General features: G+C 41.0%; 1 protein-coding gene across 1 annotated transcript in view; it reads right to left on the bottom strand.

The window, feature by feature from the left end:
* Positions 1–609: 609 nt before the first annotated feature.
* Positions 610–26,201, bottom strand: part of LOC116506263 (kinesin-like protein KIF26A) — a 57,507-nt gene continuing 31,915 nt past the window's right edge. Inside the window, 11 exon segments of the mRNA XM_032213914.1 lie at positions 610–3,121; positions 4,326–4,476; positions 5,401–5,421; positions 5,908–6,098; positions 15,146–18,458; positions 20,917–21,079; positions 21,662–21,821; positions 23,268–23,451; positions 23,695–23,873; positions 23,876–23,956; positions 26,028–26,121. Of these exon segments, the coding sequence (XP_032069805.1) occupies positions 2,943–3,121; positions 4,326–4,476; positions 5,401–5,421; positions 5,908–6,098; positions 15,146–18,458; positions 20,917–21,079; positions 21,662–21,821; positions 23,268–23,451; positions 23,695–23,873; positions 23,876–23,956; positions 26,028–26,121 (4,716 nt within the window). The 3' untranslated portion in view covers positions 610–2,942.

Below are 26,201 nucleotides of genomic sequence, written 5' to 3'. Positions count from 1 at the left end.
TTATACTATACCTCCTCCTCCTCCACCGACACCATCAATGGTTCCTCTTCCTATCGTTGGGCTTTATGGATTCAAAAACCCCTACTCATCCCTCCCTCCCTCTCCCTCCCTCTCCTAGAAAGAAGTCCCTTGAGGATGAGCATAAAAGCTCAAAGAATAAACCTCTGGTCCTGGTGACCAACCCAGATTGAATATTATTTAATATAAATCACAGAGATCCTAGCTACTATGTATGTATTTTAATTCATATACAGTGAACTTTTTATTTTGACTTATTTGTATTCTGCCTTCATTATTTTTACAAACAAGTCCAGGCAGCGAACATATCCAACATACCTTCCTCCTCTTATTTTCCCCACAACAGCAGCAGCCTTGGGAAATGAATTGGGCTGAAAGAGAATGACTGATCCAAGGTCACCCAGCTGGCTTTCATAGCTAAGGGGGCACTAGCACTTCCACTTTCTACCCTGGTGTTTTGCCCTGGTTCGTTTAAGGATGGCAAGTAAAAGTATCCCATTCCCTACTGCTAGAGAAGACAAGAGTACTCATTAAAATTAAGAAAACAGGTAGCAATAGACAAATCTTTTTATTCACATGGAAAAGCTGAAGCAAGCCATTGTTGTATACATTTATACAAAGGATCTGTAGGGGAAACACAACCCCGTACATAGTAAGATGATAGAAAATATGGTTCCTTATGAAATGTAGTCATTACATACACTATCAAACTTTTCCAAAAGTTATTTTGTTTGGCAACAGTTTATCAACAGTCTCCAGTGGAAAGTGGCTTTATTTAAAAAGAATAGAAAGAAAGGGAGAAAGAGCACAAAATTCATGCAGCATGTCTAGAAACAATCCTGAGAGTTTGCCTTCCTTAGAAAAACTGTAAAAAGATATATTTTGTCTTTCAAAGTTCATAAAATGCAAATGCTATATTTATTGTTAAAACTATACAAAAATATGGACCTAACTTAATAATTACCCCCCTCCCCCAAGAAAACATTTGACCCCACTTCTGTGCGATTTTGGCTGTAAACAGAGGACTAGATCCAGTCTGGTCATAGAATAAGTAGACCCACTGAAAGGAAATGAATTTATTTCAGTGGGTCTGCTCCTGTGACGAAGTCTGGAACCAACTCTTTTTTTCCTGCACTCAGAAGAGAGAAAAGCCACAGTGTAGTTAACAGACTTCATCAAGCTAGATTAAGGCAGGGGCTGGCAACTCAATACCCCACCATCCCTCCCCAATTCAACATGCCATTGGTCCAAGATTGAACAATGACCAGGCACCCCAGGCATGTTCAGTGGGACAGTAATTATGGTGGGAGGAGCTTTTCCAATGGTAAAAAAACCAAGATGGATATATTGGGGTAAGAGATTCCATGATGCCAACCCCTGGTTAAGGAATTCTAGGAAAGGGGGTTAGTTATGAATGCAGTTAATTATCAGAGTTAGGGCAAAACTACATAATACACATACTGTACATGTGTATAAAAGCTCTTATAGCTCTTTTCATCTAGTCAAAGAGATTGGAGGCCATTTTCAAAAGCAAAACCATGGTATGGTGCTTGACACATATCCTACCTGGTAAATTGCTACCTCAAACACTCTTTCTAGCAGCTCTACAATAATGGAGTAAAGTGTCACCGTTGAAAAAGATTTCTCTCCCAAATTGGATTTGACTAGAAGTAGAAGCCACTGGATCTTTTATGCAATTATGTCTGTGCAATAATGTACAGGTTGACCTTTGTTACCAAGGCTTTCACTGCCTATCTCTTATGGCAGACCTACCAACAAATAATCACAGGCCATTCTGGGAATTTAGGAATGTTGCCCATGAAATTACCTAACTGGTTAACCTATTTATTAGAACTGTTGTCTGATAAAAGAAATTTCGGCCAATCAATTATTTGAGCTTGGCTTTTTACTAATCAATTAAATGGTAAATACATTTAAATGCACATAAATAAAAACAAAAGGTATGAAGAGGAAAAAGTAATGTAACTTTTGTTTTTTTAAAAAACACATGTACAGGTATTTTGCAATAAGCACCACCTGGAACAGACATATCTATGTAAGTAGCAGAGAGAACAGGGAATGCTACAGTATGCCACATGCTGTCCTCAGCTTTTCCTTGTATTAAAAATAAGTTTAAACAAAGGTTTTAAAATCTGCTGCTCAGTTAATCAGGAGGCACCTTTTTAATCAAACATATGGTGTTTTCATTGACAAATGTAACAGATCAGTCTATCAAACATTTCAGCCCTAATATTTGTATAGAAAAACATGGAAAAAGCATGTTCGTCATGTTCTGAAAAAGAGTATCAAAACTGAATACAAAGCAAGTGTTCCAAAATGTCATTATATACCTTTCCAATAGATAATGTTCATAAAAATATATCAAATCCTAAACCATGAAAAAGCAATTACAATATAATTTTTTGTTGTTCTGCTACATAAACCAGCTTTTCCGTGAAGCAAGGAGGCAAATTCAGGTATGAAAACATAATTATTGCTTTTGCTACAATTTTTGTTTTGTTTTTACATATAGTCATAAATTACACTATACAGTAGAAAATATTTCATAGGAATACATTTTATGATTTGTTTTGATTTGCTGGTTTCAGTTCTAACAACAAATAGAAAATTAAGAAAACAAGTCACAAATGAATGGTAAAGGCACTTCGCTTTTCAAACAGTTCTCGGCATATTTTTTTTCTGCTTTTCTCTTTTAGAAATTATGGTAAGCTTTGTACAATTCATAGATTGTTGAGGCACCATAAAGGTTTAGAACATTCCAATTCCTTGACAGTTTCTGGTTTCCACAACATTCCTTGTCGCAATAAATTCTCACACGTCCACCATCACTTTCCAATACACCTATTTTTCTTCCTTCCTTTGAAAGTTTGGTTCCACTGCCTTAAATCCCTTCACAAATGTTTTCAAACTTCCACTTCTTGTGCTCCATCCTGGATGTCATTAATCACTCCAATATCAAAGCAGGTGACTATCATGACACGCGACTTGCACAGATTTACACATTGCTCTAGTTCACTCGTCACTTGTTCTAATGCCTCCAGATAATCTTGAGATTCCTTATCGAGATCAGGATCAACCTCAACTAGTAGCATAAAAAACAAACAAGGTGTTTAATATCCAAACAAGTTTCTAGAAATAATAATGTAATAATCTTAAACAAGCATTATGCATTAAGAATTTCTAAGAAAGGAGATTCCAAGAGGAGGGATCTAATTGACCTAGTGGGATTCCAAAGGAACTTGGGGTTCCTGAATCTGTTGCACAGTTCAGTCAAGATCTTAGCTACTGTTTGGAATAATTGTATGCCCTTTCCATTGTCCAAGGATATAAATATATAAATATATATATATATATATATATATATATATATATATATATATATATATATATATATATATATATATATATATATATATATAAATATATATATATATATATATATATATATATATATATATATATGTGTTATATTTATGCTGATAAATAAATAAAGGGAGACATAAATATAACAAATATAACAAAAAAGGCAACAGTAAAAAAAATATTGGGTTTCTGTCTGGATGGTCTCTTGTGACGAGCCTAATGACAGAGAGTGGAAGTGTGACCTTCCTCCCATACTTGGGCATACCAGGGGTTGTGACTTTAAGTGTGTGTATATATATATATATATATATATATATATATATATATATATATATATATATATATATATATATATATATATATATATATATATATATATATATATATATATATATATATATATATATATATATATATATATATATATATCCTTTCCCAAAAAACTGATTGAATTTCAGCATAAATTTGAGATGGGATTTTTATCCATAGTGGGCCTGGTTGCAGAGGTAACAATTACATTTTACTAATGGATTAATGGAAAGGGGAAATAATCAGAGAGGCTGATGGTACACTAAACATGGATTTGTCAATAAAAAAATGTTTTTCCTGAATCAAATGCTGATATTTTTGCTAACCTCTTTTTTAATTTATTTAAATGTTTTACTTTAGTTTTTTGTTAACTTTGCTCTGCCACCATATTTTAAAAGAGCTCCATGTTTTAAAATTGAATTAACATGAAGCTAGGACAGAGGGAGTACAAGGATGAATTATGAAAAGAGACCGAGGCAGTTAATATCTATCCCTATAGCTCTTTAACAATTCTGGATCAAAACACTGCATTAAAATATTCAGGTTGTAGTACCATTCTTCATAATGTTCTGTCAATCAAGCACTTTCGCTATTAGCACTAAATAAATACTTACATTCTCCTTTCCACTTGCTTGGATCCAACATCAGCCTGCACTTTGTTTCTTCCAATTCCTCTTTCAACAACTCATGCTTTGCTTTCATTTCTCTAATCCGTTGGTGACGTCTCTCTAGGATTTTCAGCTTTGTATTAAAATATATCAAGCCCTTTAGGGGGACAAAAATTACTCATCTGTAACTCTTTGCTGGCCATCTGCTTGCTTTTCCCTATTTCCCAAAAGTCTACAGTCCACACCATTCAACTTCAACTACTCACATGAAGCTTCAACAAGAAATATTAAACATTAGCTAAGTTCTCTCCCATCCTATCTTTGCTGAAAGTGAACTTTCATGGGTGCTAATCTAATAAAGCAATCTTCTACAAGCACTTAGGGCACTTATTGCCATTCTAAGTTAATGCGCTCCTTTACAATACTCTTAAATTACAACCATATGTACAGAAATTATTTTTTCCCCTGTGAAATGAGAAAATATAACTCCTTTAGAAAAAAATAAACTTTCAAAATCCCAATTCTATGTGCAGGTGGGATGCTTAATCATGCCCCATCTGGTTTGCTCCATAACCCATGCTACAATTGTCTTGCTTCATTTTAAACATGGTTTGAAAGTGGATGGGTGGAGGGATTGCAGAGTAAAAGTAGAGGAGAGAAAACAAAGTCTCTACTCCCATTTTAGTTGTCTGATGTTTAAGCTTTCAGGATAACAAAAACAAACTATATATAAAGCTGAAATAATGGTGCCAATAAAATTCAAATATAATCAAAATTTTAAAAAGCAGCAAAACACAATTTACAATAATGGATACTATAACCCTAGAAACAATTTATAATAAAAGATCTGAGACTGATTGTGGAGTTATCAATTAACATAAAAATGCATACGTGTAGCATTTCGGTGAGAAGTTATTTTACAAACTCCCCAACTGACTTAGGATCTCCTCCATTGGCCTGAGGGTTCTGCATTGAAACCATCCCCAATTGTGTGCACACAACACAACTAATTGAAAATTTTATGTTTGCCACAAAATAACTAGCTCTGAAGAGATAAATAAGATGGAAATACATGACTTACCTTTTCAACATCCTGGAAAGGCTGTTGTAAATGAAATAAAAGAAGCAGTTATTTTAAACAGGTAGCAAACTAATGATTGTAATTCCTGTTACCTATCAGAATTAACTGGATTGTTTTGCCAATTACAAATAAATTAAACTCACAACATCTTGAACTTAACAGAATTCTAAATGATATGTTGTGCCATTTACATAAAGAGTTAATGACCCTTTAGTGAAAGGAGACCCATAAAGTTTCATCAGGCAGGCAATTATTATAAAGCCTACTCATAATGTATTAATTGATATTCTCCACTCACTCCATCAACTATATTAAACACAATTAATGGTAGACCAAATTATTTTCAATGGGAAAGACACCCCAAAATATGAACTATTTAAAAATGGCTTATGATATTGATTTAATTACAAACTGTTCTTCTGCTTGTGTATTAGATCTTAAGCTACAATCTTGGCTCACGGATTGTGAAATTTATATTGTCCACTTTGTTATAAAATATATCCTGACCTCACTTTCCTCTTGTCGATGTCGATGTAATCGTTCCACATCATCAATCTCATAAACTTTTATTTCAAATGGCTCTTTCAAAGTCCCTGGTAAAGGGGGAAGATCAACCCACTGGCCAGCCACATTCTGCTTTCTGCCCAGCGATGTAGAATCAGGAAGAGGGGCTGGAATCAGTCGACGGCGCTGGAAGCCTGAGATTTTAAAAAAAAAGTATCCTTGTATCTTTGCCTCCTAAAAAAATCCATGAACATTCTAACCCAGACAATACTTAAAATACATATATATATACAGCCACAGACATTTTGCTATAATAATTACATTATGTGTCTAGTGAAATTCTGTCCCACGGCTATATAATCAAGAAGCATAATTGTAGCTGAAACTAAACAGTTCACACTGGATTTTTATGCCTACAAATATCAGTTGATCAAAACTCCTTTCTTTTTCTCTCCTTAATTTTGTGATGCCTTAACATACAAAGTTCTATGGGTTTCCATCTCAAAATGATTGGCAATCAAACATAGCCCAATAGGATTCAGGAAACATGACACCACAATAAGCTAAAAGATGTGGTTGTAAAGCAAAAAAAAAAAAAAAATCAGCCATAAAGCAAAAAAGCATGTGACCAAGCTGATTTACAATTGTAGTCTTGATTGCTATTGTTAAAGGACTGTTCAGGTTGTTAAGCAAAAATCTCATCCAACCATGATTTCCAGCTTCCAACTGGTCTCCCCATTGAGTTTGCTTGTGAGAAGCTGGCAGGGAAGGTGGGCGATCATGATCACATGACTCTAGGGAAACGGCAATACCAGAACTCTGAGGCCTCATCCTAAGTCCTCTTCATTAAAGAGCCGAGGTGGCGCAGTGGTTAAATGCAGCACTGCAGGCTACTGCTAGATCAGCAGTTCAGCGGTTCAAATCTCACCGGCTCAGGGTTGACTCAGCCTTCCATCCTTCCGAGGTGGGTAAAATGAGGACCCGGATTGTTGGGGGCAATATGCTGACTCTCTGTAAACCGCTTAGAGAGGGATGAAAGCCCTATGAAGCGGTATATAAATCTACTGCTATTGCTATATTCATTTAACCTTTGAACTGAACAAATGGTCATAAATCAAGGATCCCCTATAATCCATGTGGCTCACAAAACAACAAATCCAAACACTGACATTCAATTGTACTAGACTCCAGCCTCTCCCTATTCCAGCACTTTTGGGAAGAGAACTGGCTCTTCAAGGGCTTTGAAAAAGCTAATAAAATGGGGGCCTGCCAAATCTCAAGGGGAAGAGTTCCACAGGGTCAGATCTGCCACAGAAAAGGTGTGCTTTCTAGGTGCCATTTACAGTACGTCAAGAGACCTAGAGCATACACATATCCTATTAGACTAGTAAAAGTGACAGATATGCTCCAGAAATGACCACAGATAAACTGGGTCCATGCCATCCAGAGATTTTAATGTGATAACAACCACCTTGAATTGCGCCCAGAAGGAAACTGAAATTGCTTTCATTACAGATCACACACCTGTGATGTAATATGGGCAAATCATAGAATGCTGTGCTGCTGTATTCTGGGCCTCTTAAAATATCTGGATGGTCCCCAAAAGCACATCAATATAGAGGGCATTGCAGTAACCCAACTGGGAAGTACCAGAGCATCAGTGACTGAGCAAGGCCTCCTGGTCCAGGAATGAGCACAATGGGCACACAAGACAAAGCTGCATGAAGACTTGCTCCTTCAGCAGGAAATGTGAGCTTAGGAGAACCCAAAGTTCCATGCAAGCTCTATTTGGGAGAGTGCCTCCCTGGCCAGAGTAAAGATGATACATCACCAGAACCAGGAGACTGAAAATTCAGAGCCACTCCATCTTGCTAGGGTTGAGTCAGAGTTGGCTCTGCCCCATCTGAATCCCTGCAGCCTCCAAGCCAGTCCCAAGACAGCACTGCTTGGTTGGCCAGAGGTAGAGATGTGTAAATGTGTACATTGATGATACCACACCTCATGCCACTAGATGACCTCTGCCAGAGGCCTTGTGTAAATGTAGAAAAATAGGGCAAGGGATTCAAAACCTGAATCTCAAGACCTGAGATTCAAGACCATTGCAGCGTCCTAGAATTCAATCTCTTCCTCCCACCAACACCAAATAAAAGTAGCCACAGAGGAAGGGGAAGAACCACTATAAATATCCCACTTCCATAGCTGGTCCAGAAGAAAACCAAAAATTTAGTGTGTTTAACAGGTCTAGTAGGGGTAAGATAGATGCATCTCTCCCCTCCCCAATCCCAAGACCTCATCCATAAGCATGTCTCAAAGCAAAACCTTGACTAAAAGGGGGACAAATACATTTCATCCAGGGCTATCTGAAGCTGAGTAGCTACAACCTTTTAACAACCTCCCTAAAAAAGGAAAGTTGGAGACTGTACAGTTAGATCCAAAGTCCGCTCTTAAAAGGGAAGTATACCATTACCCCCCTCAAGGTGAGTGACACATACCATCCTCAGTGAGTTATTAATCACAACTTTGAGTCAACCACATAGCACCTCTGATATGTCTTATCCAACCCGGATGGCATAGGTCCATAATAATGTGATAGAATTTAAGCCCTGAGGACACTTCCATGGAAACAACCAGCTTAAACTCATCTGAGCAACAGGCCCTTAGCAATAGCAATAGCAATAGCAGTGGACTTATATACCGCTTCATAGGCCTTTCAGGCCTCTCTAAGCGGTTTACAGAGAGTCAGCATATTGCCCCCAACAATCTGGGTCCTCATTTTACCCACCTTGGAAGGATGGAAGGCTGAGTCAACCCTGAGCCGGTGAGATTTGAACCGCTGACCTGCTGATCTAGCAGTAGCCTGCAGTGCTGCATTTTAACCACTGCGCCACCTTGGCTCTTCAGGCTTCTTGGGCAAATTGAGAAAATGGGTGAAGTCTGTAATTGTTAAGTTCATTGCATGAACACAATTTTGAGTCTTTACAATGCTATATTTTTATTTCATTTGGTAGAGATAGCCCTCTTTAGTGATCACGCATTCAGTGATCATTCAAAGCTTTGACTTCTCTGAAAAAGGAGATCTACAACCATCTTCGAAGCTGCAACCATTCCATATCCCCATGGTCACATGATCACAATTAAGGCATTTGGCACCCAGCCAAATTATGTCACCCAAATTATGACTGTCACAATGTCCTATGGTCACATGATCACCATTTGCAACCTGCACTGCTGGCTTATGTTAAGCAAAGCAATGGAGAAGTCAGCAGGAAGTCACAAGATGCAGTCACATGACAATGCCCTTAACAACTTTGCAGAAATCACAGAACAATTGCAACCAGAACTGCTGTCATAAATCAGTGCAGTCATGATTTTTTGCTTTATGATCATTTATCCATACCCTAAGGCTATGCTAGCTTCAAAAAAATGTTCATTAGCATATACAATTGTACTGATTTATTTGGAATTAAGCCCAACTGAATTCAGACATACTTTTCAATAGGAATATACCATTCATTTTCTTTCTCCCCAAATCTAGAACATTTGACTAAATTAGGAGCAAAGCAACTAAACACTCCAAAAGGTAAACTGTCATTTATCAGCAGAGGACTATTCAAATTGAGAAAAGAACTGTGTGTCATTTTAAAAAGAAATGCCTTATAAAGCATTTCCTGGGGCAAAACCAAATACAAATCCATCAGCCATAATACTCTTTCAATATGTGGGCAACTTTACACAGCTGTTAATATTGATTTGCAGGAGAGACTTAGGAAGCTGATGTGCTGTGAAAAGAGAACAGCTGAAAAGGCTGAAATTGGGTCTTTAAAACAATAGGTCACACAGTAAAATAAACTGGTTACCACAGCTCTATATATTTGTATATATAGATCCTAGACCTGTGAGGAAATGGTACCCAAATATCATCTATGGCTTTTAAATTGGGACTGTATCCCTAATGGATAAGTCACGGCAATGAATTTTAAGGTTCTCCTACCAGGGATGGTAGATTTCAGACTTATATTTTAAAAAGTGGTGTTTTCCCTCTGACATTTGTGACAGTAGTTTAACAATATTCACAGGACTTTTCATTTGATAGTCTAAGTTTTGTTTATTTCTCCCAGGATTAATACAGCATCCTTTAGGGTAAATTGAATTGAATTGAATTGAATTGATTTTATTTGTAGGCCGCCCTTTTCCCTGAGGGGACTCAGGGCGGCTCACAGAAACCAGGGAGAGGGGAATACAATACAATACAGTACTAAGACAACAACACATAATAAAAATGATACACAACATGCATACAACATTCGGGCGGGGTAATGGTCCTTATCCCCAGGCCTGACGGGCGAGCCAGTTCTTCAAGGCTGTGCGGAAGGCCTGGACGGTGGAGAGGGTACGAATCTCTACGGGGAGCTCGTTCCAAAGGGTCGGGGCCGCTACTGAGAAGGCCCTCCTCCTTGTGGTTGCCAGCCGACATTGGCTGGCCGATGGGATGCGGAGGAGGCCTAACCTATGAGATCTTATAGGCCGTAGGGAGGTAATTGGCAGAAGGCGGTCTCTCAAGTATCCAGATCCACTGCCATGTAGGGCTTTATGGGTGGTCAATAGCACCTTGAAGCGCATCCGGAGATCGACAGGTAGCCAGCGCAGCTCGCGGAGGATAGGTGTAATGCGGGTGAATCGGGGTGCACCCGCAATCACTCGCGCGGCTGCGTTCTGCACTAGCTGAAGTCGCCGGATGCTCTTCAAGGGCAGCCCCATGTAGAGCACATTGCAGTATTCCAGCCTAGAAATCACGAGGGCCCGAGTGACTGTTGTGAGGGCCTCCCGGTTCAGGTAGGGTCGCAACTGGCGCACCAGGCGTACCTGGGCGAATGCCCCCCTGGTCACAGCCGCTATATGATGGTCGAATGACAGCTGTGAATCCAGGAGGACTCCCAAGTTGCGAACCCTCTCTGAGGGGTGTAGAATTTGACCCCCCAGCCTGAGTGTTGGATTAGTGGCCGAATTTTTGGGAGGAAAACACAACAGCCACTCGGTCTTTTCTGGGTTGAGCACAAGCTTGTTAATCCTCATCCAGTCCATGACGGCTTCGAGCCCCCGGTCCATCACGGCAACCGCTTCATTGATTTGGCACGGGGCGGACAGATACAATTGAGTATCGTCCGCATATTGATGGTATCTAATCCCGTGCCTACGGATGATCTCTCCCAGCGGTTTCATGTAAATGTTAAATAGTAGGGGGGATAAGACCGAACCCTGCGGCACCCCATATTTCAGGGGCCTTGGGGACGATCTCTGCCCTCCCACTAACACCGACTGCGACCTGTCCGAGAGGTAGGAGGAGAACCACCGTAACACGGTGCCTCCCACTCCCACCTCCCGCAGTCTTCGCAGAAGGATACCATGGTCGATGGTATCGAAAGCCGCTGAGAGGTCAAGGAGGACCAGGATGGAGGGATGTCCTTCATCTCTGGCTCTCCAGAGATCATCCATCAATGCGACCAAGGCGGTTTCAGTGCTGTAACCGGGTCTGAAGCCTGACTGGAAGGGGTCTAGGTAGTCTGCTTCCTCCAAGGACCGTTGGAGCTGGAAGGCCACCACCTTCTCAACAACCTTCCCCAGGAAGGGGAGGTTGGAGACCGGGCGGTAGTTATTAAGGACAGCTGGATCAAGAGATGGCTTCTTCAGGAGGGGTCTCACCACCGCCGCCTTCAGTGCGGCGGGGAAGTTCCCCTCCCGAAGGGAGGCGGTTACAACCGCCTGGATCCAGCCTCGTGTCACCTCACTACAGTTGGAAACCAGCCATGAGGGACACGGATCCAAAGCACAGGTGGAGGAACTCACAGCTCTCATGGCCTTGTCCACATCCCCGGGGGTAACCTCCTGAAACTCAACCCAGAGCTGTTGTACTTGGTCCCCCTGAGTCTCGGCTGGAACTGCAGATGTGGAGTCCAAGTCCGTCCGAAACCGAGCAATTTTGTCCGCTAAGAATTGGGCATATTCTTCAGCTCTGCCCTGCAAGGGTTCCCCCGCCTCCCTTTTGTTCAGCAGGGAGCGGGTTATCCTAAACAGGGCAGCTGGGCGGGACTCAGCGGACGCAACCAGGGAGGCTATATGTGATCTTTTAGCTGCCCTAAGTGCCCTAGTATATTCCCTGGTGCAGGTGGTTACCATTGCTCGGTTCGATGCGGACTTATCGGACCTCCAGCGGTGCTCCAGGCATCTCCTCCGGCGCTTCATCTCCCGGAGCTCCTCGGTGAACCAAGGTGGTCTCCGGGATCCGCCGCCTCGGAGGGGCCGCAGTGGCGCAATCCGGTCGAGGGCCTCTGACGCTGCCGAGTGCCACGCAGCAGCCAGAGTCTCTGCCGGACTGTGGGTGAAAGTATCAGGAATAACCCCAAGCTCTGTCTGGAACCTTACTGGCTCCATAAGACGCCTGGGGCGGAACCACCTGGTCGGTTCCTCCTCCCTACAGTGGGGGTTTGGCCTCCGGAAGTCGAGCCTCAGTAGGCAATGGTCTGACCACGACAGGGGTATGATGTCACTCCCCCTCAGACCAAGATCACACATCCACTGCTCCGAGAGAAATACAAGGTCAAGCATGTGTCCCGCCGAGTGGGTTGGGCCTCGGATTACTTGAGTCAAGCCCATGGCTGTCATGGAAGCCATGAACTCCTGCGCCCCATCCGAGTTTTCACCGAGCGTCGGCAAATTAAAGTCCCCCAGGACCATCAACCTAGGGAACTCAACTGCCAGCTCGGCTACTGACTCGAGGAGCGAGGGGAGGGCTGCTGCAACGCTGTTGGGAGGCAGGTACGTTAGCAGCAAACCCACTTGACCCTTGAGGTCCAACTTTAACAGCAAAGACTCACACCCGACAATCTCCGGAGCAGGGACCCTACGAGGAACTAACGACTCCCGGATAACAACGGCCACACCCCCACCCCTTCTCTGGGCTCTCGGCTGATGCAGCACCTGAAATCCTTCTGGGCACAGTTCTACAAGGGGGACTCCTCCCTCTGGGCCCAGCCAGGTCTCAGTAATACATGCCAGGTCTGCCCTCTCGTCTAAAATTAAGTCCCGGACGAGAGGTGCTTTATGTACAACAGACCTGGCATTTAGCGACAACAGCCTGAGACCAGGGTCCTGATTACTTACACCATCTGGTCTTGGAGTGGGACTCCTAGGGCCGGAAGGAGGGATCTCTGTGATGTAGCGAACCCTCCTTCCCCGGTAATGGCCTGCCCTAGAGTCCCCGCCGTATCTGCCCCTCCCTGTCACGACCGCAATACCCCGACCCTCTCCCGTAAAGAGATGTCACATTGGCAAATGGACATTCCATGCCATCTTGATGGAGAATTCTATGCAGAGTTAATAAGCCTGAGACTTCAGTAAGTTGGGAAAATTTTTAAAGGTCTAGATCAGGGGTGTCAAATGCAAGGCCCGGAGGCTGGATCCAGCCCATGGGGTGTTTAGATCGGGCCCATAGGGCTGCCCTAGAAATAGTGAAGGATTGGCCCGCAGTGCCTCAGCCAGTAAAAACAGAACTTGCAAGGGCTGCATGCAGCCCTCCTAAGTTCTGTTTTCGCTGGCAGAGGGTTGCAGGAGGCCGTTGCAGCCAAAAACAGAGCTTGGGAACCTGTTTTTGCTGGCAGAATGCTCAGGCCACCACAGACACCCCCCTAACACAAGTGACATGCTAGTCATGCCCATTCTGGCCACGCCCACCCCTGAAGTCCAACACAACTCTGATGTGGCCCTCAATGAAATTGAATTTGACACCCCTGGTCTAGATACTCAAGAAAAGTCTAGCTGTTGAAGAGAACAAAACCTCTGGGAACTCTGCTCTTTCTTAGATCTTGCCTAAGAAGGGAAGCTGGGCTATTGTATAGGCAGGCAGCTACTCTGGTCTCCTCTTTTTCCTAAAGTTTAGGAAACTAAACTATATTATTCCCAGTAGCTAGAATTGTCAGTTGATTCTTCTCTTTCTTCCTCCCTACCACTTTCTTTTCTCAAACTTAAGAGAAATCAATTTTTAAAAAGTTGAAGGACATGATAATAAGTTCTTCAGCGAAAAGGCGCTTTTTCTGGAATTATTATGCTGATTGGTAAATCTCCAATCTATTTCTAATTTCAGTTGATTCTTAGCTTTATAGATTATTAGTTCCATTAATCAGACATTTTAGCACACTTTTTCCAAATTCCTTTATGTGCTCATAATTTTCATTTGGGAACCTGTCAATCAGAGTTTTGTATGAGTATCTGCTAGAATTATACAATAACACCTTCAAATAAACATATCTTTTCAAAACCTGGTTGAGACTCTTTTTGTATTCTGTGGGTTGTGTTGTCTTCTGTGGGTTATGGTAATCTGGTAGCCCATGATGGCAGTTGGCTTAACTGAGCTAAATATAGACTAGACAAAGCCATCCATGCCATATTCAACACATCCATTCACAATCCTTTTTATTATCATACATCAACATGCCCTTATTCATACTCTTCATGAGCATTGTGTCTGTGTGTGTATAAACAGATACATACATACACATATACACAACTGTCCATCTTGCTTCATACCCTGTTCATTTGCAGCTATTCAGATGAATCTAACATCAGATAATATAATATTTATGGATAAGATGGGAGCTATTATAACATTAGACAGTATCTATTTTAAAGTAACTGCCTGGTCTTTTTCATGGAAACTTCCCCAAAAGTACTAGAATAAAGAATTACATGGGAAGGTTGAGAAATTGTATTCTTTTTTACCTTTTCTTCAGGGAAACATAAGCTGCCCTTGAAAACTTCAACCTCTCCCATGTAATTTGTATGAAACAGAGTAAAATCTGCTAGCATCCCCATGGAGCAGCAGTCACACCTGTCCCATAATAAAACAACTGGTTCCAAATAGCCATTACTAGTTAACATGTATTTAGGGAGTTCAGTGACAGAATTTATTAATCAAAAATGTAGTATTGAGGATCTGCCTCTTTCATTAAGCCATGCAGATTGATCATTTGCCTCTTAGGCTAAAGCTCAGGTGCTACTTACAAATTAAAAATCTGTCAGGTCTGAACATGCCTTCAGTTTCAAGGACTACTATGATGGCATTTTCTCAACTACCTTATTCACTAATTTAAGATTGTGGTATTCATGGTTTAAGGTTGTGATAGACCTGCTGCAGACACAAATCAACAGAAATTCTAAGACCAGGTTTTTGTAGTTATTGTATTTTTACCTGCTGATCTTTTCTTTGGGGATTTCAAACTTCTCATGCGACTTGGTGATGACATCCCACTTTCGCTCATGGAATCATGCGCTGAAGAAGCACTGCCGGTGGCTTCGCTGTCACGGATCATGCTTTCATAGCCACTGCTGCCACCACTGTGGTAAAAAAGAGCTGTCCTACCCATTGCAGGTGGTAGTTCCCCACTTAAGACACTACTGTTATCACTCCCGTGCCCACTGCTGTAGCGCTGAGGTCTCCTTGGCGCAGTTATCTTACTGTATGGAGATGGCAGCATCTGGACCTGTGACTTCTCGTCACTTAGATTTATTCCACTGTCATTGCCACTATCGGAGTCTGTCGAACCCCGGAAATGGCTCATCTTGCCTGAGCTTCCTGAGGCTAGCTCATTCACACGACTATTGGCCGCCCTAATGGCCTGCTTAGTTCCCATAATTGTTCCTCGGCCAGGTTTATTATTCATGCCTTGCGTGGACTTTGGAGCTGTTTTCCCACTCAAAGGAATGCTAGAGTTCTTCCCAGCAGACTGAGCCAAAGACTTCACAGAGGAGCTCAGAGACTTGGATCCACTCGCTGAAAGGCTACGGCTCTTATTCCCACCAATCGCAGTTTTCTGACTGGTAGCACTTTTCATTTGACTATTTTTGCAAGATACAGACATGGAGCACGATGGAGGAGAGGTCAGGCCAGAAGTATCAGGAGGAACTCCCAGTCTGGGGACTAGCCGGCCATTCCTGCCATTGCTAAGGCTGCCACCACCATTTTCCTTATTCAGATTAGTTTTTCCTCCCACAGATAGCAAGCTGTCACATCTCTCAAGGGATGTGTGGCTCCCATAACAATGGACACCTTCACTTTTTGATGCCTTGGCCTTTAAACTTGAAGTTGCTTTTGGCAAGGAATGGTCTCCTCGGAGGCTATATTTGCTACTGGCATTTTCAGTAGTACATAACCCAGTTCTCAGTCGTGAATCAATATCATCATCATGTTTGACTGCAGCAGCCCTACTAGCTTCTAATCCTACAGCTTTGGCCCCTCCATTTTTTTGCTCAAGGCTGGATTTACGAACGGGAGGTGCTGGAGGTATTATGCCATTTGACCTGGGTAACATACTCATCTTTTGCTGTGCATTCTTCTTTTTCAGGCTCCCAATGGCAAAAGCAGCCTCAGAATTCCCTCTGTGCATACCTTCTGTAAAAGCACCACTGCTGTGTGACACAGGAACTACTCCCAGTGTGGTGGCTCCTCTTTTAAGCTGTGGAATTTTAGGGAAAGCTTCAGATTTTTTAGCAACTCCACTAGAAGACTTGCAGCTCATTTCACAACCGTCTACCACCCTTTGTGAACAGGCAACTAATGTCTGGGATTTTAAAGCTTTAGTTGTGCTACCAAATTGTTGGGTAGATCTTGGTGGCTGCTTCTGTGTACAAAATGCCTGAGAATTTGAAGGTAACATATCTGTGGTATTAGTTTCCAGACGATTGTCTGTGCGAACCAACCAGGGATCGTCAAACATCACATGTGGCTTTTGCAGTTCTTTATCACATAGAGTATTATTATGAGTCAGAGATGAGGTAGCTTTTGTTCTTCGGGGAAGACTGGAGTGTATAGTTTCAATCACTGGAGTGTTTTGAGAATTAGAAAGCTTAACTTTTGTGGCCTGATCAGTGATGCAAAGAGTACTTCCAATCTGACACACTTTGGTTAAGTCATAGTTTTGAAGGCTTCTATTGACTCCTGAGGCTGTTTTGCTTGAATTCATGCTCTCACTCTCCAATTCTGAAAAGCAAAAGCCGCTATCATTCAAGGTAGTTTTCAAGGGAGCAGAGATATTAGGAGAACCCAAAGTTAAAGGTTCCTGAGACTTGTGATAGTCATACAAGGGTTGCATAAGAAAACCATCACTGGGATGGGCTCCTTCACTTCCAATTGTACAGATACTGACTTCACTTAGCCATGAGCTGATCGAGGAACGTCTGCTGCTACTAGTGAAGGGTTCTTCAGAAAATGGTACAACAATATCAATGTTGACACCTGTTGTACTTGCCTGAGAGGTATAAGCATCAAACTCATCATTTATACTGCTGATGATACTAACTGGCCTAGAACCAGAGGCAAGAGCCTGAAGAGAGCAGTCACTGTTAAAGCTGATGATGCTAGAGGGTCTTCCATTGTCCATAATACCACTGATAGATAACTCCTCAACCACTGTAAAGACAAGCTCATCTTCACCATTGAGTTCCACAGGCTTCTGCAAAGTCACTGTTGTTGTCAGTATATCCCTGTCAAAGCACGGGCCTCGGAAAGATGATCGAAATCTATGTACTTCAATACCATCTGCCTGCTGTTCTGGGTCATTAGCGATGGTGTTATGTTCAGTTTCACTAGTCCCTTGTTTACTCATTCCCACAGGTGGGGTCCTGATGGAATTGTTGTGATCCACCTTTAGATATGCTTGTTTGCTTGTCACTAGACATTCCTGCTGCTGAGGTGGTGGAGGAGCAGGGCTGGGCAACGGTCTCTTCATATAAGAAGTTTTTTCTTTCACAACCATTTCAGCATCAGCTTGACTTGATTCATGAGTCTTAGCACAATGACTTGTTGATACTTGACAGGAATCAACCACTACTTCATTATTCCCACTGAAATCTACTCTCTTGCTTTCAGGTTTTGATTGCAATTTGGCATGTTCTGTGTTTAAAGGAGATGCCTTCTTTTCAGGGCAAGTGATGTTGTGCTGGAAATAAATGCTTTGTCCCTTTTTTGGAGTTCCTGTTTCTTGTGAAAATGGTTTTTTAAAGCCTCCAATAGGAGAAGATGGTTTGGATTTAGATTGCCCATTTTCTGTAGGCATGGGTACTGTGCTATTGGAAGCTAAAGCAGCAATCTCTCCAACAGGAAACTTGACAGGTTCCTCACTTCCATCAATACACTCCAATCTTTCCTGCAATTCTGCAAAGGTGTTACACTTAAAGTGATCTTTGTCAGAGCTTTTTGGAAGACCACAATTGTCCTTGCTTCTTTTTTTGTTCAAAGAAGGGATTATGGGGACAAATTCTGGAGGGCCTTCATTATCTGTCAGCTCTCTGTCTGACAAAGCAGTACCATTGGAACCTACATAGATAACAGTGTCACAGGACTGCTCACTGCTTGAGGAATAATCATGTTCACTAGAAAGATTCAATACAGGAATGTCAGGATCGAGAGCTATAGTCCTTGGATGAAATGGTCTGAGATGAGGAGGTCGTCGTACGTGGCCTTCTTCGCAAGAACTTTCTCCTCCAGATGAGCTGGATGCATACTGCTGGTTGTAAAAACATAAATAAGAGAGAAGGATTTTTAATATTAAATGTATTCACAAGAAGACAAATTATGAGTCACTTTTTCATGTCCTACAGAATAGTTTTTGATATCTATTGGAATCATTCCAACAAAAGAAGAGCCAAGGTGGCGCAGTGGTTAAATGCAGCACTGCAGGCTACTTCAGCTGACTGCAGTTCTGCAGTTCGGCTGTTCAAATCTCACCGGCTCAGGGTTGACTCAGCCTTCCATCCTTCCGAGGTGGGTAAAATGAGGACCCGGATTGTTGTTGGGGGCAATATGCTGACTCTGTAAACCGCTTAGAGAGGGCTGAAAGCCCTATGAAGCGGTATATAAGTCTAACTGCTAAAAGGCACTTATGATACATTTTAGTGGTAACTTCCAATTTTCAAAAGGCAAAAAAAAATAAAAGAATGATGTGGCAATTAAATGGCACAATCACCATGAAGGAAAACTGATTGAATGGCCAAGTATGCAATATTTTGCATTGGATATAGGTTTTCATATAGTATGATTGCTTTAATGAGTACAATATCTTGGTTTCAGTCCACATTTCACAATATGACTGTATTGTTATATGATCAGGAATATCTGAAGTCGATGTGCAATTCATTCCAGCAATGAGAGACTACGAATAAGTTCAGACTACAGGCAATCCCCATTTATCAATCACAAGTGGAGTGCGAAGCAATGCAGTCATAAAGTGAAATATCATATGATTGTGCTCAACTTATGATATCATTTCTGGCTGCTGTTAAGTGAATCAACACAATGCTGATTAACTGCAATGTCATGTGTTTGTGACTTACAACTTATTGCTGGCTTCCCCACTGACTTTGTTGGAAGCTAGATCTGAATGTCACAAATGATGGTCATATGACCACAGGATGCTGTGACTGTAAATACTGTTGGTTGTCAAGTGATAAAATCATGATCACATGACTACAGGGACACTGTGACAGCCACAACTTTGAGGCAAGGTTACAAGTCTCTTTTTTCAATGCTACCATATCTCACAATGGCCATTGAGTAAACTCTTGATAAGCAAGGAGAAACTGTATTGTGCAAACCAAGCCATTAATATTGGATTTCAGAAATCATATATACTTGGCTTAAAACCCTAAGCCAATTTCAGAACAATGCATTCACTCTCGTAGAAAAAACTCAGAGAGACAGATAATAAAGGGAAATATTTAGTTACTGAATGTTGAATATTTAGTCATTATTCCAAATGATCCTTAGCAATGAATCAAAACATGAGTCAAACTTAAAACTTGAATTGGCCTGTATTCCAAATACTAAATAAGGTCTGAAAAATATCATGTAATTAGGTCAGGACGGGGCAATCATCAGCTGTTACTTGAAATGCATATCACTGTCCAGAAGTCAATGCAGATATTACTTACTTCCTGCTATTATCGATATCTGAATATTTGGTGTGAAGAATTTTACTGAACTTGATAAAACTGGTTTTTTTTAGTATGATTATACATCATTCATCAGTTTGTACCAGCCGGAAATGGGAACTCCAATAATAGTGACTTGCTCAAATTAAATCACCATTATCTCCTAATTATCTGATTTGCTTCTCTGTTCCTACCTTTCAAGAACTGACCTTAGGGCTGCATCTAATGAAATAGTCCAAACTAGCGTCTCCAATTTGTTATACTTTAAAATAACAATTTGAGCTGCATCATAGCAAATAATAAAGATAATGATTAATGAACGTTTATGATCATGACTTTAGTAATACTTCTGCCAAATATTATCTCTAATAAAGGGGTGGGATTCAGTCAGTTAGAACCAGTTTGGGCAAACCGGATGCTAATTCCAATCTGGTTTGCTGAACCAGTAGTTGTAAGGACTGGCTGAACCAGCCCATCCCTCCCCACACATCCCAGGAGTCTCCACACAACCCATTTTGAATGCCAGGTAAGTGGAGGCTCTGGGAGGGTAAAAATGGGCCTCTCGGAAGTACCAGAAGTCCAGAAACAGTCCTGTTTCCAGACTCCGGAGCATAGCAGAGGCCGTTTTCGCCCTCCAGGAGGCTCAGAGAAAGCCTCTGGAGCCTGGGAAGGGCAAAAAATGGGCCTATTGGAAGTCCAGAAACAGACCCGTTTCTGGCCTCCAGACCCTGGGTGAGGCCATTTTCGCCCTCCCTGGGGCTCGAGAAAAGCCTCCAGAACCTAGGGAGGGCAAAATGCCCCCCATGCTTTGGTGCAGGAAGCTGACTAGGCCATGCCCCCCATAGCCACCCAGCAACCGGGCAGAGAACCAGTTGCTAAAAATTTTCAATCCCACCCCTGCTCTGATACATGTCTAGGTCAAAAGCTAGCAAAAAAATTAACAGTAAAGGTATGCTACAGTCCTCACTGCAATGAATGAAAGTTAACAAAGTTCTTTCCAAACTATAAAATATTTATTATCCTGTGCAAACCAACCTTGGATTTCTTCTTCCTCATCCTATGTATACGAGAGGCAAGATGAAGTGTCATGAGACTGTCCGCATAACTTCCTGGAGAATCCGATATGTGGGCTAGCATGGTTGTTCTGCAGTTGATGTTCCCAAGTGATTCTCTTAGCAGCATTGTCAATTTGTTATCCCTATAAAGCATGCAGAGGTATAACCAGTGGTTTGAAATATTTTCATTTCTTACCATCATTTTTCCAAGCAGTCTATTTCTAAGTCATCACAACAGGTTTACTAATAAAATAAAATCTCAGGTACAAATGAAATTTTGTGATTTTTTTTTTTTAAAAAGGAACAGGCAAATAATTCTAATTCTACAAAACAAAAAATTGAGCTTGAGGTTCAGTTTAGACCAGTGTTTCTCACCTTGGCGACTTTAAGTCCTGTGAACTTCAACTCCCAGAATCCCCCAGCCAGCATAGCATAGCTGGCTGGGGAATTCTGGGAGTTGAAGTCCACAGGACTTAAAGTCGCCAAGGTTGAGAAACACTGGTTTAGACTATTATCATTGCACTAAGGAAAATAGAGGATTCTGTTCATTAGCCTTCTGATTTTTTAAAAAAATAATCATTTTTTTCTAATCAAATAACTGAAGGAAATAGTTAAATCATTTTTGTGTGCTCATAGGAGAAAAACGAAGCAAAAATTGCAAGGCATCATTTGCCATATCTACAAAATAAATGCTAAGACTCTAAAGACATGACTCTGTTACTTACTTGTATGGCACATGTTTGGCACCATTAATTAAGGCCAGAATGACACTGCCCAACGCAGACAGAGAGAGGCAGAAGGAATTTCCTCCATCCCGACTTTTGCTTAGCACTTTTTCACAGCTTCCCAGGTCGATGAGATGTAAACGGCTGCGTCCACCTGACACTGATCAAAATAAAATGGAAAGAAATAAAATTCTGATGGAAACAGAAGATAAGCACTATTGCCTATTAAATGACTGCATGATGGACAAAATCAAGCAAACCAATAATAATGTCTAACAATTCACCAAGAATCCTTTGAAACTCTTATTAATTTGTGAACTAATAGTTGCTTAATTCTGACCATATTTTAGGATCAAATAAATGTGAACAAAAATATTCCTGTGTGTGTCTATATTTAAGCAAGTGAACATATATTCACTTAAACCATAACTTTATGATTTAGGGTAGGAGTTTTAAAACCAAACCAATGAAATCAGCACAACATTAGGAAAGCATTTCTTGAATTCAAATGTTATTTTTAACTGTGCAGATCTCATCACTGAACTTAATTCTTTTAACATTTCTACATACAGGCAAGAAGCAGTAGTCAACTTCGGATGACAAAGGAATAAGAAACCTTGCAAAGGACATTGAGAAAACTGGGTAATATTTCCTAAAATTCCACTGGTCAGGAAGAAGTAACTACAGGTAATCTTTGACTTAAAATCATCTGTTTAATGACCATTCCAAGTTACAATGACATTGAAAAAAGTGACTTTTAGCCATTTTTCACATGACTGTTGCAGCATCCCTATGATCATGTGATCAAAATTCAGGTACTTGGGCAACTGGTATGTATTTATGACAACTGCACTGTTCTGGGATCATGTAACCATCATTTGTAAATTTCCTAGCCAGCTTCATAAAAAGCAAAGTCAAAGGTGAAAGCTGGGTTCACTTAACCAACATGTGATTCACTTAACAACTGCGGCAAGAAAAGTCATAAAATGGGCCAAAACTTAACAACTGCCTTGCTTAGAACAGAAATGTTGGGCTCAATTGAAGTTATAAATCAAGGGCTACCTGTATCTGTCTACCTACAGCTATCAACATCTAGCAATCATCTCTTGCAGAAATATCTCTCCACTTGTGTAAGAAGCACACATTTCTATTTACATTTAAAATCCCAATGCGTTAGCAACTGGACTTTTTAACACACACAAAGGTATGTGTATTATAATTCACATAGCTTTCTATCTAGTTGTCCACTGACCACGATTGATTAAAAGGGTAACAATAGAACCAAAAAGATCCTGAATTCAACTGCCTACTCAGACATGAAGCTCCTTAAATAAACTTATGCTATTATTTTATAAGACCATTTATTATACCAAACTACCACAAGAATTTTTTTAAAACAGGATTGGGAGAGGGAACCTTGACCTGATTGCTTGGAGCAAAAGGTAAAGTACTGCATGCTAGGTTTTCAAATTAGATATTCCAAAAAGCAATCCATTTTAAAGCTTTCTTGGCTAATACAATCAGCTTCAATGTTGCTAAAAATCAATTGCACTTCTTTTCAAAAATCAATGCAAGAAGAAAGAGATTTTGAGCCAAATCTACATACTTCCTCCTTTGCCACTCTTCTCCATACGATACTGATATATATGAAATGTGAAAAACATGTGTGAATTCCTCCGATCTTCTTCATCACATTCTGGTTTGCTAGTACTCCTGGCAGCCAGCGCTGCATCGAGGAAAAAAGCTGCTTTCTCTGCTGTTGGGGCCCTCAATTCACTTTGATTCTGAAGCTGGAATATAAACAAGAAAACAACTAATTAAGAAGGAGTGAATGATCCCTGCTTCCTGAACCAGAGGAAGAAGCCACAAGGGTGCTAAAATAAACTAATATGTACACTGTGGGACTGGAGATTATATATATACAGTGTATATATATTGTAATTGTTGACAGATGAAAGCATTTCAAGATGAAAAAAACCAAATGTCAAGAAAAAGAATTAGCCAGGCTTCCCACCTGTCCTGAGATCTTATACCTGTGTTCCACATATTGGATCCTCTCGTAGGTAGACCCCTGGGGATTGTCCATCTTGAAGACTGCCGGTGGCTACTTCAGCTAACAAATCCTTAAGGTTTTCATCTTTGCCGCTGATCTCCACAGCAGATACTCGAATTGAGAAACGAGTCCCAGTCTTCTCTTTGCGCTCATTGATTACTTGAAGAGCCATGAGATAGCACAAGGTACGATGCCAAGGCTTTGGGTGGAGTTATCTTCTCCAAACATTGTGTAGGATTTGCCTAAAATGGAAAGCAATGGAAATGTAATTGGACCGCTAAGCACAGTGACTTCAGTTGCAGTGTCAGGAAGTGTGGGATTATCAGAGTTTTCTTATTCAGTAGAAGGAGGATTCTCCTGTTCTCTCATTTTGGCAAGAATCTGTTTTGCTCTTTATGTTTTGAAAGGATTCACCTGGATTGATTTATGAGTAATTAATAAGTAGATGAACTTCTGGAAGAGCTGACTTTCTGGTAAAAGGAGGAGAAAGGAAGAAACAATGGGACATGAATGTGAAAGGAATGAAGCCACTAGCCACACCCACATCTACTGTGAATCCTCCCAATGCAGAGAATGGCTCTTGTCTTTCTTCAGACTACAAAAAGAAATGGAGGGGGGGAAGGCTGCCTCATCTGTTCAGGCAGTCAAATGGCTACTGTCCTTACTGCAGCCACCCTCCTCTAAATATTCCACTGAAGAATCACTCACAATTCCTGATATTTCAAGGAAAAGCAAATTAATTCTTCACTCACAAATCTTGTGGGGAAGGGGCATTGCATTTTTTAAGTGATGGCTAATCTTTTTGGCAAGGAGTGCTGAAAGTGCACATGCCCCCTTAATGCAATGCGCATGCAGTGCCCCTGTGGATACACGCACCCCACACTCCTGCCCCTGCACATGCATGCATGAACCCCCACATGCCCCGCCGTCCCTCATACATCCGCTCTCCCCCTTCATATGCTGCATGTGTGGCAGAGACCCGAAAACCAGATGGCCGGTAAGAGCCGTGTGCACATGCGTAGCAGAGCTGAGGTGACAGTTCACGTGCATGCAGAGAGGGCTCTGTATGCCACCTGTGGCACGTGTGCCATAGTTCGCCATCACGGTCCTAGTTACTGGTAATACTTGTCATCTTAGGCTGATGACACATCTATTTCTGGGGTCTTGTGGTGAATCCAAGGCTCTCTAGCCCTCATTTGGGACCTAATCAGTGAGAATAATTAGGAGTAGATCTCATAGAATCACAGAATGCAAGGACTGGAAAACAACTGGAGATCTTCTAATCCAAGCCCCTGTTCAAGGAATCCATTAGTAAAGCCCCTCCAATTAGTCTTCTCTTCTGCAGGCTAAATATATTCAAATTCTCCAATAACTACTGGTAAATTTTTCTTCAGCTCTTCCTATTGGTTGTTCTCCTCTGGACACCAGTTTGTCAAGGTCTTTCCTACAATATGTTATCCACAACTGCACAATATTCAGGGTTTGACCAATGTAACATAAATAAGACCAATGGATTATTGATCCTAGAATTATACTTCTATTAATGCAGCACAGCACTTAAATGGCATTTGATTTCCGCCACTCAAACGCTTTGAATTTGTATTGGAGCCTCAAGATAGATATTCCTCCCCACATTGCCAGAGTAATATTTTACAACTTGTCCCCTATCTTGGTTCACTTCTTACAGTTATCCAAAAAGCTAGGATTTCATCTTAAGATGTTTGGAAATATTTATTCAATTCTGAAGTTGAATTTTTCATATATGACAATTCCAGCAATCGATGGTGATTTTCTAACTGAGGAGTAAAAATGGACTTTAAGTAGATAACATCACGTTTATAGAAACAAAATACCCTCTTCACACAAGCCTTCAGATTATAACCAATGGTACACACCTTATTGACAAGGGGAGAGAACAAATACAGTAGCTTTTACATATTTCATTATTAATTCAATGGTACTTAATTAATTTTTTCCATTCTTTGTCACTTTGTAACCAATTAATTTCTGCAAGCTCTTTGCTCTGTTTGAATTATGTCACACTTTTCCCTGAAAATAAAACTGCCTCCAAAGAACCTGATAGATGCCCATACCTACTTTTTACCTTTTACCCATTTTTTTTAAAAAAGGAAGACAAGAAAGAATGCACAGAACTTAAAGTCCCAGTGTAGAAATAAAGCAGAAGAAGTTTGCATAACTAATTAAAAAGAAATTGTAATCTATTCATGTAGTCCAAGTTATTGTTCCAAGAGCTGACAGCATGTAATTACCAGGTTGACATAGTAATTAACTGTAATGAATTTGGGAGCTCACCAAGCTTGACATGGCCAAAGCAAAAGATGCAACCATCTGCACCATTCACGACAGACTGGATTACTTCTGCTACTGTTCCAGAGCATACTTCAGCCTAGTAAGGAAGTTGGAAGTCAGTTAATAAGCATGGACTAGGATGCATTGTATTGTTATTTTTACATGAAAATGGTTCTT

This window comes from Thamnophis elegans, chromosome 1 (genome assembly GCF_009769535.1).
Source record: "Thamnophis elegans isolate rThaEle1 chromosome 1, rThaEle1.pri, whole genome shotgun sequence".
In the NCBI taxonomy this organism is placed as follows: domain Eukaryota; kingdom Metazoa; phylum Chordata; class Lepidosauria; order Squamata; family Colubridae; genus Thamnophis; species Thamnophis elegans.
Note: the sequence above shows the minus strand (reverse complement) of the source record. Positions and strands in the feature narration are given on the sequence as shown.